Source organism: Patagioenas fasciata, chromosome 21 (genome assembly GCF_037038585.1).
Source record: "Patagioenas fasciata isolate bPatFas1 chromosome 21, bPatFas1.hap1, whole genome shotgun sequence".
Classification (NCBI taxonomy): Eukaryota; Metazoa; Chordata; class Aves; order Columbiformes; family Columbidae; genus Patagioenas; species Patagioenas fasciata.
The window spans coordinates 937360-955704 of NC_092540.1; the positions used below are offsets into that span (position 1 = coordinate 937360).

General features: G+C 59.7%; 1 protein-coding gene across 4 annotated transcripts in view; it reads left to right on the forward strand.

Annotated features, from left to right (window-relative positions):
• The window catches only part of FOXP4 (forkhead box P4), a 54997-nt gene that overhangs the window by 9989 nt on the left and 26663 nt on the right, over positions 1-18345 (forward strand). For 2 of the 4 annotated variants that reach the window (XM_065854737.2, XM_065854738.2), the window contains exons 2-3: positions 9349-9553; positions 16169-16258. In XM_065854737.2, coding sequence (XP_065710809.1) covers positions 9365-9553; positions 16169-16258 — 279 coding nt within the window. In that variant the 5' untranslated portion in view covers positions 9349-9364. The remainder of the gene's footprint in view (positions 1-9348; positions 9554-16168; positions 16259-18345) is intronic. The other 2 variants (XM_065854740.2, XM_065854741.2) reach the window with 1 other exon arrangement.

Genomic DNA, 18345 nt, shown 5'->3' on the forward strand with positions numbered 1-18345 from the left:
TTAAAGGCCAGAAGAGACTTTGAGCCATGTCCAGCCTGACTTCACGCAGACTCAGCTGGGAAGTTTCGCTCGGGGTTTGACCTGGGGGCTCTGTCCCAGCACCGGGTCGCTCACACCCATGGCTCCACGGGCCTGGTCCGTCTGTCCCGGGCCTGGTCCGTCTGTCCCGCACCTACCCCGGGTCGTTCCCTTCCTCCCTCTGCCCAAAGGGGCCGGGCAGGGGAGCTCCTGGTGCGTTCAGGGCGTGTTGTGTGTGCAAGGCGTGTGCAGAGTGTGTTGCGTGTGCAGAGTGTGTTGCGTGTGCAAGATGTGTGCATGGTGTGTTGTGTGTGCAAGGTGTGTGCAGAGCGTGTCGCGTGTGCAGAGCATGTTGTGTGTGCAAGGCAGGTGCTGGAGGAGCTTTTGCAAGTTGCTGGTGTGAAGTTGTGGGATGGACCCAGGTGCTGGCGCGGGGTCCTGGAGCAATGTCCAGGAGCGTGTGTGCACGTGCAAGCGTGTGTGCACGAGCGTGTATGTGCACAAACATGCACAGTGTGTAGAAGTGTGTGTGCAAACGTGTACAATGTGCGCGTGCGAAAGTGTGTGTGTGCAGGCATGCATAGTGTGTGTGCAAGCATGTGCACAATGTACGTGCACACGTGCACCTGTGTGCAAACACGCAGTGTGCGTGCAGGTGTGCGGTGTGTGTGAACGTGTGCGCAGGCGTGCACACATTGCATGTCTGCACGTGTGTGTGTGTGCAGCCGTGCACGTGTGTGTGTGCAGCCGTGCACGTGTGTGTGTGTGTGCAGCCGTGCACGTGTGTGTGTGTGTGCAGCCGTGCACGTGTGTGTGTGTGCAGCCGTGCACGTGTGTGTGTGCAGCCGTGCACGTGTGTGTGTGTGTGCAGCCGTGCACGTGTGTGTGTGTGTGCAGCCGTGCACGTGTGTGTGTGTGTGTGTGTGTGTGTGTGCAGCCGTGCACGTGTGTGTGTGTGTGTGTGTGTGTGTGTGCAGCCGTGCACGTGTGTGTGTGTGCAGCCGTGCATGTGTGTGTGTGCAGCCGTGCACGTGTGTGTGTGTGTGTGTGTGTGTGCAGTTGTGCACGTGTGTGTGTGTGTGTGTGCAGTTGTGCACGTGTGTGTGTGTGTGTGCAGCCGTGCACGTGTGTGTGTGTGTGTGTGTGCAGCCGTGCACGTGTGTGTGTGTGCAGCCGTGCATGTGTGTGTGTGCAGCCGTGCACGTGTGTGTGTGTGTGTGTGTGCAGCCGTGCACGTGTGTGTGTGTGCAGCCGTGCACGTGTGTGTGTGCAACCGTCAGTGCTGAGGACGCCCCGTGTCCCTGCAGCCCCGTGTCCCTGCAGCCCCGTCCCTGCAGCCCCGTCCCTGCAGCGCCGTCCCTGGGGCCGCTGTGGGCAGCGGGCTGTGTGTGTTGGAATCGCGCGTTCTCCCTCCTGTTTGGGTTTTTTCCTGGGAGTTTGCAGTATCTTTTTGTTCCCTATGAATTTTTTCCCCACCTTATTCATTAGCATTTTTGTTAATTAGATCGTGATGGGAATGGTCTCTATTCAGGAGAACCTCGGAGCCGCGTTTTTCCGAGTGCGTGTGCGTTTCGGGGTGGGGGCGAAGAGCACGGATGCTTGAAAGAAATAATTTTAAAATAATTTCTTCATAAAGCTCTTTAAACAGCAAAGCCCGGGTCCCCTCCCCCACCTCGGCCCCCCCGACCCCCCCTAATTAAACGATTTGAATTTTCACGTTAACCGCTTGGTGCTTCCTCGGCGCCTCAGATGATTAGAAAGGGATATTCATTTATGCCTTTTAAACGCCGCCCCGATTAAAATCAGAGAGATTTTTTCCTTCATCAAAATCTAACATCCTTGAAAAATTAATTTGATGCCTCTTGTTATCAATTAATTGAATCTCGTTGGGAGAGAGGCCTGTGCGGCGGGGGGCTGGAGCCGGCCCTTCTGTTCTGAGCGCTTCCCCCCGCTCCGCTGCTGCTGCCAAACAGCGACATTATAAAACTGCCTTTTTCTAATATATATTATTTTTACTCATCTCATAAAATAAATGAATTAAACTTTGTCTCTCTCCCCACCCTCCTCCCCCGTTCCCTGGAGTTCTTCTGTATAAAGGACCCTTTTCTCCTTCCTTTCTCTCATCCCTCTTTCCTATAACTTCTGAGACGGGGAGAGACGCGAAGTTGGGGCTCGAGCGAGTTGGCGGGGCGGCCGGGGCCCGGCCTCCTCCTTTCTTCGGCGGGGATGTGGGAGATTTCATTTGCATCTCCCTCTTTTCAGCGGAGAGTGCCCCGCTCCTCTCGGTTCTGGCTCGGCAGCCGGAGAAGTGATTTTCCTTTCTTTCATATTTCAGCTCTTCCCCTGAGCCGGGCCGCCTGCTTTTTTGTTCTAATAGACTTTTTCTCCCTCTATTAAACTTTTCCAATCTTCATCCCTTGATTTTTTTTCCTTTCCAACTTTTTAAAAAAAAAAAAAAGGAAAAGTTATAAAATGTAAAGAACTGGGTCATTCATGGAGTTATTGAAATAGCTTAGAAACGAGGCATTTGCTCATTCTTGCTCTCCTTGGTGCTCTACCTGCTCACGTTTGGGTCCAGGCTCCTCCCTGGTTCCCCTGTTATTTGTGTCCCGCTGTGGGTTTGGGGCGGTTTGGTGGTGACTGAGGTGCTGGGGGGGGCGGTTTGGTGGTGACTGGGGTGCTGGGGGGGGTGGTTTGGTGGTGACTGAGGTGCTGGGGGGGCGGTTTGGTGGTGACTGAGGTGCTGGGGGGGGTGGTTTGGTGGTGACTGAGGTGCTGGGGGGGGCGGTTTGGTGGTGACTGAGGTGCTGGGGGGGGTGGTTTGGTGGTGACTGAGGTGCTGGGGGGGGTGGTTTGGTGGTGACTGAGGTGCTGGGGGGGCGGTTTGGTGGTGACTGGGATGCTGGGGGGGGTGGTTTGGTGGTGACTGAGGTGCTGGGGGGGCGGTTTGGTGGTGACTGAGGTGCTGGGGGGGGTGGTTTGGTGGTGACTGGGGTGCATTTTCTGGGGTGATCATTTTCTGGGGTGATTTGGTGCCCCCCCATGCCACGCGCTGTCCTGTCCATCCCCACAGCCAGGGGTTCAGTGCGGCGCTGGATTTGGGGTCCCACACGTGAGAGATGCCATTGCCCATTCCCAGCCCTGCCCGCCCTCCCTTGGGTGCCTGTTCTGCTCCCACCTGTGGTACCCAGGATTTTGGGGTGCTCTGTGGGGTCTGGCGAAAGGGGGTGACCCTGTTCCCATGGGCTGCAGGGCTGTTTTCCCTTTGAGTTCCCATTTGGAACACATTGGGCAGAACAAAAGCAAGTTTTTGGAGATGGGAAATTGGGATGGGCTTTGACCTCTGTCCCCGCTGCCAGGGCCCGATCCTGGTGCTGCGGGAGCCACTGTAGCTCCGTGGGGGTTCCTGGGGCTTGGGCTTTGACCCCAGCCTTGTTCGCTCCACCTGCTGGGGTGCAGATGCTCCCCCTGCACCCCGACCCATTGGGACCCTCCGCCTGCACCCCAACCCACCGGGATGCTTCCCCATGAACCCCAGCCCATTTGGACGCTCCCCCTGCCCCCTGACCCACCAGGATGCTCCGGCACAGCTGCGGTGCCATCACCAGGTGCAGCACCGGCACCCACCGAGGGTCCCCCGGGCCCACACATGCAGCTCCGAGCAGCGAGGCGGGAGCCCCCGTGCACCACGTCACTATTTAATTAGACGTCCCTGATTAACAAAACTTGGCGTTGGGCTTCCTCCTGCCCTCATCTTTCCTGGCTCCGAATCAATGGCTTTGATATGCTAATTAGGGAGTAATTTAATTTCAAAAGGCCGCAATTAACAAGGGTGTTGTGGACATGCTGTAGTTAAGCAGCGTAATCTAATTTGCATTAGTAACAAGCAGGGACTAATTAGAAGCTTAATTAGACACTTAGACGGCTCTTGTGTTTACTTTCTTAATGAGATGGAGTGGGGCTCTCTTTTTTTTAATCTTTTCGAGAGCGCAAGGAGGGAAGCGCAGGATGGAGCAGCGGCCCCAGCGCCCGGCGCGTGCCCGGCACCGGCCCGGCGTGTCCGGCCAGCCCGCGGCGCGACTGCCCGCGGGGCTCGGCGTGGACCGGGACGGCTGCCGGCTCCGGGGTGCCCGTGTCCCCACACAGGACACCTCGCTGGGCTGGGCGCTGGGAGCTGGATGCGGTCGAGGTGTCTTCACTGGTGTGAGCTCCGGAGAGCCAAGGATGCTCCGAGGGAGCCGCGTCGGCGAGGCGGGTGTTCCCGGCAGGACCCGGGCCGTGTCCCCACATCCTGCTGACCGGCACCGCGCGGTCCCCGAGACTTCCCTTACTGATCTCCAGGCTCTTCGAATGGGTGACCCACCATTTGGGGAGGAAAACACCTCGCTGCGGTGTTTCTCGCTTGGCTTCTGCGTAGCGGCTGGAGCTCTGCGCTGCCTGGCGGTCGCTGTGCCCGCGAGCGCGGCCGGGGCGGTGCCGGCACCGCGGAGCGGAGCGGAGGGCACAGGTCTGCCTGCCGTTGGGGACGAGCGCCCGGAGGTTGGTTCTTCCCAAAGAAGTCGCTGGGAGCGAGATGAAAGAGGGAGATGAAAGCGCCCAGAGGTGAGATCCCATTAAAGCAGTGCCCGGGCTTAGCCAGTCCTTGGTTCCTTAAATCTCTTCTTAATTTACGGTAATGCTCTAGATCGGTTCAGCTCCCCCAGACTTTTATTTTAATCCCCTTTCCACATTTCCATGTGTTTATGTGTTAATTAAAGGGTAAAAAGCCACTCTGAGCAATCCCGGCTGCTGCTTCTCTTCAAGCCAAAGCCTTTTAAGATTAGCGAGCCGCTTCCTAAAGCCTCGGCGGTGCTGGATCCGGACGGGCAGGTTGCTCAACTTTCCATAGCTGGGAGCAGATCCGGTGCCTGGGATCAAGTCCTCACCTCCTCCCGGTGCGCAGAGGAGCATCCGCGGCACTTCCAGCGCCCGTGGCTGGGTTTGCTCGCTCCGTGCTCCCGCGTCCTGCACCGGTACCCGCGGCAGAGGCTGCCGGCACGTCTGGCTCCTGCGCCGGAGCGAGAGCCCTCGCTGTGCCGCGGGGAGCCCTGTGCCTCCGTGGGTCTTGGCGAGGCTGGAACTGCGGGGAAGCGTCTGGAAAACCACTTTGTGGTGGGATGTGGTGGGAAGGGTGGAAAAAGCCTCCGGAGCGTGACAGCAGCGGGGGGCTCACAAACGCGCGGTGTCACCTGCGTCTTCTGTGCTGTCCCTCGCAAAGCGCCGTTCAGCGCTGGGGACTCGCTGGGCTCGTGGGGATGTGGAGGGAGCGTTTTCCCACCCGTGGTCCCCGCTGCTCGTCCTCCTCCCTCCCGGGTGGTGGTTTCAAGATGGGGATGCTCTCGGTTTTGCATCTGGGGAAACCAAAGGCCAAGGGGCACCCATTGCTGCCAACTGGGGATGGGGACAGGGGCTTGGGGCCAGGGACCCGCTGGCAGCGGGGAGGGGACACCTGTGACACTGCGTCCACACGCAGCGCCGGTCCTGCCGGCGGCCCGGGAAGGGCAGCCCGAAGTTACGGAGCCCCTGAGGACCACGGTATTGAGGGTGTTCAAAAATAGGAGAAGCGGCTAAAATAGGTGTTGAGGCAGTTGCTCCGTGGCAGCTCGTGCTCTTGGCTGTACCTGGTTTTGCGTGTCCCGAGCGCTGGAAGCGCTGTTTTCTTGTAGCTCTGCGGAGCTGAACGAGTGGGGAAGCGGCATCGCCTCGGGGGGTGTGGATGCCCCAAAATTCATTGAAGTTCTAGGGGAGAAATTGCTCTGTAAATGCTGAATGTCCTGAAGGCTCCACGTCCTTCGGTGCACACGCGTGTCAGGCACACACACACGCACGCGCACACACACACACACACATGTCAGGCACACACACACGCACGCGCACACACACACACATGTCAGGCACACACACACGCACGCGCACACACACACACACACATGTCAGGCACACACGCACACACACGCACGCGCACACACACACACACACACACGTGTGCACAGCGGGAGCCCCGTCCGCTGATCCACACCCTCCCTCCCAGGGAAGCTCTGGGCATCCATCAGTCTGTTAATTGCGTTAATTAGAGAGTGTGGAGGTGTTAATTGGAAACCCCTGGTATGGTGGCTGTTTGGGGGGGTGGCGTCAATAAAACTGAATTGATGACTCGGCATGGCGTGTGCACCGTACAGGTGAGCGGCGAGTCGGGCTGTCAGGGAAACGTTACTGCTCGCGTGAAGCAATTGTTAATTAGGAAGCAACAGTAATTAATACACGCTCATTGCCATATGGTGCTGCTAAAGCAGGGAGATTCTTCACTGCATTGGTAATTCTGTGTTTCCATTTCTTTGTCCTGCCAAAGGTGTGCGTTTAAGTAATGGTGAAAAAAAAGGCAGAGTGCTTATTCAGTGAAGCGATTTTAAGTCTGAAATGGCAATTAGCGATCCATTTGTGCAGCTTCTGTTGCTCGTTGCCATTAGAGGGGTCTCCTCCCCTCCCCTTACAAGTAGAACCATCCTTTTGTGCTGTATCCGGTGTGTCTGCTGCTGTGTGGACGGGCCCTGCCGCGGAGCCCGGGGGCAGGTCTGATCTGGTAACCCCTGGGTGCCGGCGTGCGAGCCTCCCGGAGCTGCTGCCCGTGTTTGAAGCGGCGCAGGTGGGAGCGGGAGCGGGGGTGCGGCGGAGCCCTGCGCTGCGCGGGATCACGCGTGCGCCGCAGCCGCCTCTCGCGCTTCCCCGCGCGCTCCAGCGTCCGGACCAGCCCGGCCTGCAGAAGGGCTCGTTCCCAGTTTAAATTGACTTCAGAACATTGCAGACACTGCCTTTATTTTTTTTTTCTTTAAGGTTTTGTAAAACTTTTATATGAATGGAAATATTTTTATTATTATTATTATTACTTTCTTTTATGACTTCCCTTGCCGCGCTGGGAACCCGGACGCACCAGCATCCCGCTGGGCTCGTGGGCGGGAAGCGGAGTTTTACTGGGCTTGGAGAGGGAGCCCAACTGGCCGGGTGTCCCGCGCGGGGTCCCGGTGTCGCCCCACGGGGTCCCGGCGTCGCCCCACGGGGTCCCGGCATCGCCCCACGGGGTCCCGGCATCGCCCCACGGGGTCCCGGCATTGCCCCACGGGGTCCTGGCATCGCCCCACGGGGTCCCGGCATTGCCCCATGGGGCCGGCCCGGCCCGGCCAGCCCGTGGTCACAGCTCCAGGGTCACAGCTCCACAGCAGAGATTTCCTCCCAGTTCCCGAGAGTTCAGCTTCGATTTGTGCCCCGAAGCCAGGAAAGTTTTATATCCTTTCCAGAAAGTTTTTTTGAACACTTCCTGTTGTAACTCTGGATATTCTTGTTCTCCGTATAAAAGTCAGATCCCTTTTGAATGCTGCCGAGTTTCTGGCCGTGGCGCTGCCTTGGACGCTCGGAGCCCGGCGTTCCCCGCGGGGCCGCCCGCCCAACACGGAGCAGGCGGCGGAGATTTGGAAGGAAAACGAGAAAAGCAACGGCAATAATTTAATATTTCTGCAGGCTCTTGTTTGACATCTGCGGGGGGAAGGAGAAAACTTCGTTTTTGAGGCTGAAAGGTGTTTTATTTCTTCCAGCATCTGTAGGCGACGTCCCGTCCTGCCCCGGCCCCTCCTCGGGAAGCTGCTCCGGCCGCCGCGCGCCCGTCCCGGCTCCTGCGCTTCCAGCAGCCCCGCACCAGTAAACCCGCTAACCTTGAGCCGTCCCACGGCCACCACCGTGCCACCCTCGTGCCACCCTCGTGCCACCCTCGTGCCACCCTTGTGTCACCCTCGTGTCACCCTCGTGTCACCCCGTGCGGGTGCGGTGGCGCCGGGGCTGCGGGAGGGAGCCAGCAGCTCCGCCTGGGAATTAATGTCAGTCATATACCCTGCGGAAATGACTTTTGAAATGCATATAATCTCAAACATGCAAATGAGAAGCTTGCTTCACCCTGTTTAATATGAATGATCAGCTTCTGAATAGCTATTATTACACGCCACATTTCAGCAATTATGTTGTTCGCGGTTTGTCTTTCTGTCTTTTGGGGCTGGGGGGGAAGATGGGGGGAAAAAAAGAGAAGAAAAAGGGAGACACAGTATTTCTTCTCCCTGTCCCCGTTCCTTTATTCCCTTGTGTTTCAAACTCTGCGGGCGCAGCGGGGAGCACCGAGCGCGCCGCGGGGAGCACCGAGCGCGCAGCGGGGAGCACCGAGCGCGCAGCGGGGAGCACCGAGCGCGCCGCGGTACCTGCTGATGGGGAGGGATGCCGTAAAAACCCGCGTCCTGCTTTTCCGCAGAGCAGAGTGTGTGCTGGGGAGCAGGGGGAGGCCCCGGGCTCCGGGGGATCCCGGTGTCCCCCCACACCATGTGGTTGGGATGCAGCCCCGGACTCGGCCGGTTTGGGTGCTGGACATGGGTGTTTCTTCTGCTGTCAGCCCGAAACCCAGGAGTTTCTCCTGGAAAGGAGACCCTTGGATTTACAGCTGACAAATCAAACCCAACTGAGCAAGAACTCTTCGTCTTAGCGGTTTAAACCCAACCCCCGTAGCTGCTGGGGGGTCCCTCCCGTGCGGGTGCTTCCCCCGCTGGGCGCGGGGTCAGGAGCTGGCGTTGGCCGCACGGGGCTCAGGCGCCGCGCCGGGGCTGGTTGGGGCTCAGCCCCTGCACCGCGGATCGAAGCGCGCAGGACCCGGCTCGGTCCTCGCAGGGCATGGAGCGTCTGGGGGAAAGGGGGGTTCCCCGGCTGGTGTTTGCTGGAGCGCTGCCCTGTTCTCGTTCTGCTCCGTCCAGCTCCGCGGTGCCTTTGCTTTTCCTCAACCGCGCAGCAAACGTTCTGCCGGCTGACTTCTCGTGCTGCTTTGCTGGGAGCTGAAGCCTTTGAGGAAATGTGTCAACTTTGTTGAGATTTTCATGGTGAAATATGTGGCGCGGGCTCCGTGTGTTTGGTGCGCAGCCCCGCTGGAGCTTCAGCTTTGCCATCTCCAGCTTCTCAAAGTGAAATATTTTGCAATTCTGTGAAAAATGCTTGAGTTCCTGGGGTTTCGTGTCGTGCGTCAGGCTGGGAGAAAGCTGAAAGCGCGGTGTTTTCCTAAGGGACGGGTTGCACTTGCTTCGCCCCTCGCTGCACAGGGCTGGCAGCGAGACCATGGCAGCTCACACCGCCACGCGTTTACTTGTTGGAGCAAATTGAACGCGGCTAAAACTGGCCGGGGTTTGACATCCCGTCCCCACGTGTACCTGCCAGACCCCCGGGGGTGAGGACGCCAACCGGGGGTTGCCAACTCTGCTCTCTCCTCCCCAGGTCCTGCTAGCAAGTCATGATGGTTGAATCTGCCTCGGAGACGATCCGTTCCGCTCCTGCCAGCCAGAACGGGGTCAGCAGCCTCAGCAACCAGCCCGATGGCGGCGGGGGCGGCGGAGGGGCCGGGGGGCGCGAAGGAGCCGCCGGCGGGGAGACCAACGGCGAGATGAGCCCCGTGGAGCTCCTGCACTTCCAGCAGCAGCAGGTAGGAGGGACGGCCCCCGTCCTGCTCCCACCGGCCTGGCACAGGGCAACGTGGGAGCGGGGCCTTCGAGGGTTTGGGGGCAGACACCCCAGTTTAGCCTCCCCGCATCCCCAGGGCTGCTGTGGGAGATGGGTTGCACAGCTCATCCCGGTTGAAGCCGGGGTGCAAGCGCTGCCCCAAAGCGCCGGTGCCCATCCTGCGGGGTGCACATCCCTGGGAGGTGGAGCCCGTCCCCCGTGCAGCTCGTGGGCCGGTACCGGCTGCATTCGGGGGCAGGTCCTGCCTGCTGGCGGGTCTGCCTGCTCAGGCCCCACGACAGGGAAGACGGCGCAGGAAAAGCGCAAAGACCCGTCGGCTGTAGAACAAGGAGCAGGTTTCCTCTGAGCCTGTATTTGGTTAAGCAGGGGGGTGACCAGAGCCGGCCCCTCATTCTCTGGGGCTCCTGGTGCCTTCAGCTGAAGGACTGAGCCCGCACGCGTGGCATAAAGCGCGTGTGACGTGCGCGTGTGACGGCTCCGTCCTTGTGCGCCGCGGGGAGCGCACGTCACCCCGCACCGTGCGCGCCGGGGCCGGGGGGGCCCGCAGGTTACCTTTCAAAACAAACTTTGGCAAAAACATAAATTTTCCTCCTCAGATACTAAATAAGGCAATGATCCCTGCTTCGTATGGAGATCGCCTCCCTAAGCCATAAATTCCAGCGTGAAAGCTGTAAAAAATTGCTGTGTCTGATACTTTAGTAGTGAGTGCTGTAAATCCATTACCTGAATAACAGCCGTTTCTCACGCAGTTAAGCCCCTGTTCCCCTGATCTGAAGGGTAATCATGCGTGTAATGCTGCTGCGAGTCACCCCTGCCGCAGCCGCACCGGGACAGCCCCAGCTTCCCCGAGCAGCACCCGGAGACGGGGGGACAGAAAACGCTTGTTCTGTGCGGCCGAAGCGGTGCAGATGGGGGTGGGTGGTGTGGTGCTGGAATGGGGGTGTCCCCTCTGGAAAATAAGGAAGAAAGGGGCTTTTGCAGTGCCCAGCGCTGCTGCTGTTGGCTCAGCCCTGCGGACGCTGCTCCCTGAGCGCACCCGGTGAATCCCGCCCGAGGCACGGCCCGTGTTGGGTGCCACCCTTCTGCGTTTCTTTTGGGTTCCCGGGGTGATTAACCTGGGAAGCTCACTGCCATGTGGAGCTATTAAGGTGGAGGGTTTGGTAAACTTCCAAAAACCAAATGACATCTGCAATGACAGCACCTTGGGGGCGAAAAAAGAAGCATCCTGAAGACTATTAATCTTCATGCTTCAGGGAACAGGCTGAGCACCAGCTGGGGTCAGGAATAAATGTCCCCATATAGAGAGTTTTGCACAATTAGGTGCTTTATGAAGGCTTTGCACCGTCCTCGGGAGCATCCAGCGTTCGCGGGCTCCCGGACCACTGCCTGTTCCCGTCTGACAGTTTCTCCATCCCAGCTCCGCCGCAGCTCCTGCAGCGTTGGTGCTCAATCCTTGTTTAACATGAGGGAGCCTGGAGGGGTGGGGACCACTCAACCGCCCCACCAGTGGCTTGGAGCCCCGTGTCCGTGGGGGTTTGCTGGGGCGCTGCTGCTCCCGGGGCACGTGCTCTGCCCTCGCTTTCCGCTGGTTCTGCACCTTTTGGCAAAACGAGCTGGTTTGGACCTTGTTGGGTGCCTGCAGCCTCTCTGCCTTCACCCTTTTGAAAGGGTGCACCCAGGCAGCCCCGGGGCTCGTTTGCAGGGAGGTGTGGGTACCGTGGGGTGCTCAGGGAACCCCCAGGCTGTTGCTTGGCCCCTGGGGAGTCCCCAGAGCAGGAGGACGCGAGTGCCAGGCTGGGACAGAGGTTTCCAACTGTGGCACCAACCCCTCTGCCCTCACACCGCAGCTTTTGTCACTCTGTCCGTCCCGATCTGAGTTCAGAGCGTCCCGTGGTCTGGAGAGGCTGGAGGGGAGCGGGAGCCCGGCGGGATGGGTGGGGAAAGGAGACCCCCTCCCCGGCTCTCCCCCAGCCCCAGGGCTGGCGTTGGGGTTAAATCCCTGGATTTCAATGGCGGGATGGGGTTGAAAAGCCTGAATAGCGCGCGCCCGCATTGTGGCGGGGTTGGCGGAGGGGAGAGGTCGGCCGGGGGCATGGGAGGGCTGCCCGCGTTGCTGTGGGAACGCGGCGAGACCTCCGGCGTGCCACATCCTGCGCCCGCGCCGCAAGGGCCCCGCCGCATTCAGGAGTTTCTAAGGCGGGGACCGGCCCCTGGCCCCCCGGAATCCTCGGCTGGGCAGGAAACGGGCGGCGGGTGACGGGGGCATCGGGACCCTGCGCTGGGACGACGGGGGGTGCTCCGGTTTGGGGAGCAGGGCGGCACCGGGGGTTCCCGCGCTGGGCATCACTTGAGTGCCCTGCGCACCTGGGGCTGCGCTGCCCACCCGGGGCTGCTCCGTCTCTCTGACATTTCCCTCAATTCCTGCACAAATCCCGGAGCTGGGTTTAAACCAGGGTGCAGGGGTCTGGGCTCGGGGTGCTCGGAGCGGGGGTGTCCTGGGAAAGCCCCCGGGAGCCGCGGCCGCACCGCGGCTCTTCCCAACGGGCAGTCCCGTGGAAAAGGAGCCGCCTGGAAAATCCAGCTGCTCCAGCCTTGTTCTGCGTTGGATTTACTGTAACAAACCCCAGCAGTTTATTGCAGACGTGTGCCAAAGAAATGTCAGGTTCTCAAGCAAAACCAAGATTTTGGTTATTTCTTGAAAAAAGCAGCGAATTGGACTCTTTTGGTGGTTGCAGGAGGGTGTGAGGGGGGGAGGAGAGACACTCTCTGCCATAGGAAAGACACCGCTCCGTAAAACATGTGATCACATCTCAAATATATTGTGTAATCTGCTATTATTAGGGTATTTAAGATAAAAACGAGGCTGGAGCACTTAAGTGAAACTCATCTCTCTATTAGGTTCCTTGATTTATATTTCGTATTTTACTGAGGACGAATGCAGGGGGGTTTTCTCCTATTTTTAGGTTTTTTCCTGGGGTGGGGTGTGTTCCACGTCAGTGGGAGGGGGTTTAACCCCTCGCCTGCGAGGTCTGAGGGGTTAAGAGCGGAGCTGGAGCTCCCGTGGGATCGCTGCTGTGTTCCTGCCCTCCCGCGAGCAGTCGAGTCGTTGGTGTTAATTTGGATCTCCTGCCCGTTTGGTTCTGGTTTAGCAGGGCCAGGGCTGGGCTGGGTGGAAGTGCTGCTCACTATGGCATCATTTACCGCTAATATCCATCTAAAAATATCCCGTGTGTGTGTTGTTTTAACGGCTCCAGTTCTGGAATGTGACGATGTCATTTTTCTGAGGTTAGTGTAAAAAACCTCTTTTTTTTAACATTTTTTCCTCCCTCCTCAGCCTCTCTCTGCCCTCCCAAAGGCACCAGGGACGGTACAGACTCCTCACAGATCTTTCTGGCCGCTTCCTTGCAAAATTCTTGGTTTAACGTAATTTTAGGGCGGCTTTTCTCTCACTGGAGGTTAAAACCCCGTGCGAAGCTTTGATCCCATCCAGGTGGAAAATCCCTGGGCTGTTTTTGGGCCGCGGTTCCGGGCGGAATTAAAAACTGCGCCCTCATCGAGTGAAATACCCGCTAGAGTGAGGTCCTTTGAAAACACCCTGGGCCAGGCTTTCCCCTGCATGTTGGATTTTGGGGAGGCCTTTCAGACAGAGCTGTGGTGTCCCCATGCTCCCGTGTGCCCATCCCCGTGCTCCTGTGTACCAGTCCCCATGCTCCCGCGTGTCCATCCCCTTGCTCCCGTGTGCCCGTCCCTGTGCTCCCGTGTGCCCGTCCCCGTGCTCCCGTGTGCCCGTCCCCGTGCTCCCGTGTGCCCGTCCCCGTGCTCCCGTGTGCCCGTCCCTGTGCTCCCGTGTGCCCGTCCCCGTGCTCCCGTGTGCCCGTCCCCGTGCTCCCGTGTGCCCGTCCCCGTGCTCCCGTGTGCCCGTCCCTGGGTCCCCGTCCTGGCCCCGGGCGCACTGCTGCTGGGGTGCAGAGCCGACCAGCACCAGCTCCTGCTGGAGTGCCTGAGACATTACAAACTTTTTAATGGGATAATTTGCTGATCAAAGGGGGCCATCCAGGAGCATGATGAATTTGACACAACCCATTCGTTCCTAATTACGGGTAACATGCTAATGACTCTTGAATAACACCATGCAGCAGGATACAGTTTTTTCTTGTTTAAATCGTTTTCTCTGCGGTTTGCAGAGCCGGGAGGCGAAAGCCCATCCGCTCCTACGGGGAAGCTCTTCCTGCTGCGCTCACGTTGCCGAGCCCTGAGCAGAGGTTGTGCCGCGCACCCCGCGGAGGCTTCGCCACCGCCCCGCTGGTGCTGTCCCTGGGGCTGGGGTGACAAACGCAGATAACGGGGGGCTCTGCATCCCCAGATCAGTTCTCAGGGGTCTCCCCGCGTTGTGCAGCAGGTGCGGAGCCCTGGTTGTGCCAGCCCGAGCGCCCCTGCAGCGCGGGCCGAGCCCGAAGCCGCTGGGTGCGGGGAGGAGGGGGCGGCTTGGGGCGCTGCCGGAGAGGCCCCCGTGTGCAATTGTAAGGCCATGTCATTTTTTTTCCTGTAAATCTTGTAATTTCGTGCTTCAGAGCACAACAAAGTGAGAGAGCCAGCGGGGAGTGAATTAAATTCCCCGCTGAGAGGCGGCGCGGGGCGGGCGGCGGGGCCGGGGCCGGGGCCGCGGTGGCACCCGCTGGCCAGGCGGCGATCGGGCTCAGAAAGGGAGATTCTGGGACAAGTGCTGCCTGGCACTTTGCGGGGCTGCTGCCCTTGTTTCTCTCCTGGTTTCCCCTTGGCTGTGTTTCCGTACCTGCTGCAGGGACTTTTGCGGGGCTGGGGCAGGGTCCTGCCTCACCCGGTCACCTCCGCGAGCTGGGCTGTGCAAACACCGAAGGAGTTTCACGTGTTGCACGCGCAGAAACCAAATCCACGCAGAGCTCCGTCAAACAGACACGTGGAAGGGTGGCGAAGGCTCAGGCGGCCGCCGTGCACGCGCGGGATGCGGCTGTGGCCCAGCACCCATCCCTGGGCCGGCCGGCCCTGCCGCACGCAGCCGCCGCGTGGATTCCTCCACCCTCGGCTTTTAACTGCAATTACTGTTTTCATTTCAGAAAGTAATTAAAATATCAGACCTTGAGCTGTCATAACTGTCACATGGTTTTTGTGTTCGCATTACCGATGCACATCTATTACCGTTAATAACAGGGAATAACGTGCCCGCGGAGGAGCGTGCCGAGCGCTGGGGCTGCGCCGGCCCCGGGACTCGCGCCGCAGTTCACACCAGCAGCAAATCGCCGCGTTTGGCCCCAAGGGTTTCATTTTTCAGTCATTTGGATGAAGTGGGTTTGTTGCCAGTTAGTGGTTGTGCAGTTTTTGAGCATCCCCGGCCGCTGGAAGAGGCGATGGGCCCTGGGCGCACCCTTGGGTGCAGCACCCTTGGGTGCAGCCCCAGCGATTTGTCATAGGAGACTAACGTTAGGATCCCGTCTGCTTTTGAAACTTGTGGGCTGCAGCTCTTGGGTTTGGGTCACTTGCTATGAAAGTATAAGGTTTTATTAATGAAATAAGTAAGGGTGCGTCTGCTCAGCCCTCAGCTCACAGATTCAGCAGCAACTTTAACGTTACCTCTCGTGCAAGAGCACTTGTAGTGGTGTCTGTCCATGGGCATGGAGCGGGCTGGCTGGATTTATCTACAGAAAACATGTGAAACATCTGGGGTGTCCTTTGCTTTCCATCTGTTGCATGCGCTTCCCTGGCAGCTCCGGGCGGAGAGGGGCACAACATGGGACCTTTGGTTAAACCACAGGTAACGAGGCTCCGTGATGCTGTTTGAGGGGGTGCCCTGTTTGAGGGCACCGGGGGTGCTCCTTGCTTTGCAGGGGTTAAACAGGCAAGTGGAGCGGAGCTGCGTGCTGAGCTGCATCCACACCACGGGTGACGCTGCTCCGGTAACGCCGCTCCGGTAACACCGCTCCGGTTCGTGAGCGGATTTGGCAGGGAGGGCTGGAGAAGGCGGCACAGGGGCTGGGGGCTTTCTTCTTTACAGCTGGAAACACGGAGAATTAACAAGTTGGCCCTTTCTCGGGGCGAACGGCCGCTCCTGGAAGGCGGGAGGGTGATTTACGGCCGGGTGATGACAGCCGGGGAACCGTGTGCCGCTGGCAGCAGCGCCAGGCCGGGCGCTGACCCTGGACCCAACGCGAGCCTGGCTACAATGGCCTGGTTGTTAGAAATGCACCAAAAAAATCCCTTAAAGGTGAAACACAGGAGCCCATGGGGAAGCGGGGCTGGGAGCAGCACCGGGGCTGGGGATGACCCGTGAAAACCAACACCTGCCAGAGGCACCGAGATGCTGGAGCTGGTGATTTGCTGAAAACGGGGTGGGGGTTTCTGGAAGAGGACAGGGTTGTCCCCACGGTCCCATGTGGTAGGCTGTGCTGGTCATACCGGTGTGGCAGGAGAGCGCGCATGGGGAGCATCGGGGAGCACTGCCCTCCTTGTGCATCGCACCCGGGGAGCCGGAGGGGAGCGTGCCCGGAGGAGGAGGAGGAGGGGGCAGCCTTCCTCCCGCCCACCCGCTGTGTCTCTTTTGCAGGCTCTGCAGGTGGCTCGGCAGTTCCTGCTGCAGCAGGCCACGGGGCTCAGCTCCCCCAGCAGCACCGAGGGCAAGCAGCCGGCCGTGCAGGTGAGCCCCGCTCCCCCATCCCCTCCTGCTCGGGAAGGGCTCGGCTGCACACCGGTGCCGCGGGAAAGTGCCCGTGCAGACACGCGTCACCTCCATCCTCAGGGTGGCCGAAGCCCCCCAGGAGCCCACAAAGGCTTCGATTTCCCATCAACTTTCAGAAATTTGTTTTATTTTGGTGGGGGGGTTGTGGTCCCTGTTGTGTGCTGATGTGGTGGGAAGGGGTGGGGACTGAGGGGAGAAGGTCACCATGTGCCATCGCACCTTGGGACAGCATTTGGGATTGGGAGGCACAGAGTTCCCCAGGTCGGTGCTGGTGCTGTGAGTGGGGCTGGATACGGGATGGGCCCTCATGGCCAGAGCGGGTCCCCCCGCATGGGGACAGCTGCTGGCATGGGACCAAGGCCCACGTGGGGTGGAAAATGGGGCTTTGGGTGGGTGCAGCACCCTTGGTGGCATCCTGGTGCCTTAGGCATGGGGGAGCCTCCCCTTTGCTTCCCTTGGCCGAAAGAAAGGGCAGCAAATGGGCAGAAAGAGGCAAAGAGGGGTTTGAACCTGGAGAGAGGGGGAGGCAGAAAGAAGCAAAGCCCGCGCGATGGGAAGTGACAATTTAAATAGCTGTGCAGAGGGGCTCTCCCCTCAGGCTAATTAAATTTATCGGAGAACAGCAGGTTACCTTATTAGAGCCACGTGGGTTTAATTAACAAAGGAAAGTAATTAGCACAAGCGCTCTCAGAGCTGGAGGTCCTGCCTGTGCCAGGCTGGGCCGGGCAGTCTCCGGGGCTGGGATGGGCAATCGCCGGGGTACGGCTGAGCCGGCACCGAGTGCCGTCCCGGGGCTGCCGGTACCGGGGCTCACGGGCTGGGGAGGAGCAGCGGGAATTGGCCAGGGCTCCCGCGGCACGAACAGGCGGCTTTTCCAGCGGTGCTGGCAGGAAGGAAACGCAGTCGCTGCATGGAAAATGTCTGCGAAGGACAAAGGCAGCGAGGGTGAAGTCACATTCCGGTAACCAGCGCCTCACTCCCTCCATGGGTGCGTGTCCCTGCACCTCGCTCCTCCTGCCTGCGCCGCGCTGCTCCTGCCTGCGCCGCGCTGCTCCTGCCTGCGCCGCGCTGCTCCTGCCTGCGCCGCGCTGCTCCTGCCTGCGCTCCTCCTGCCTGCCCCTGCCGCGCTGCTCCCGGCTGCACTGCACACGCTTTGCTCGCTCACCGACCGTCATCCCCTTCTCCCTTCGCCGCTGTTTTCTCTCCCCTCCCTGCCCATCTGGCCGGCGGCTTTGCTGGAGTGAGCTGGATCTGCCTTCCTCCCCCCTCCTCCCTTTTTGTGTTGCAAAAGAACTTGTGAAAGTTGTAGACGTGAGTCAGAAATAGCTCATAACTCACAGCGACCGGCCTCTTCCTCCCCCCGGCCCCGCGGCCCGGCCGGCAGCTGGAGCGGGATCTGACCGCGGGGAGATAGGGGATTAAGCAGACTCCTTTGAAAGGAAGTTTATCTAACGGCAGAGGGGTGTGGGTGAGACTGGCCAGGACGGCGGGAGGAGGAGGAGGAGGAGGAGGAGGAGGAGGAAGGCTGGGTCCTGGCGCAGCAGCTCTGGGCTGGGGGGAGCAGAGCAGGACCGGGGTCTCCGTTGCAGCCCCCAACACCCCGGAGCGCTGCGAGTCCCCGGCGCTTGCTGACACCATGTGTGTGCAGCTCCCTGCCACCTCGCTGATGGGGACGGGACGCTCGGGGGGCACCGAGCCAGCGGGAATATTAACGACGATCGGTAACGGCGTGCTCCTAAAAACAAACAAGGAGCTGCTGGCTCGGGCCGGATCTGGGGTTTTGAGTCCGAACTCTCTCAGCCCCCAGACGCCCGGAGGTGTGTGTGCAGAGCCCCCAGCTGACGCTCCGGTTGCAGCTGCATCGAAGAGATGCTGAAAAAACCCACCCCGAAACATCTTTAAGTGGTTTTATTTCTTTGCAACTTTTAAACCATTAGAAACTTGGCAGATGCCAGCAAGGACTTTTGCTGCGCTGGATCCCGCTGGCACAGGGAGATGCTGCCGGTATTGGGGGGCCCGTGGCACGAGGTGCAGGACCATGTTTG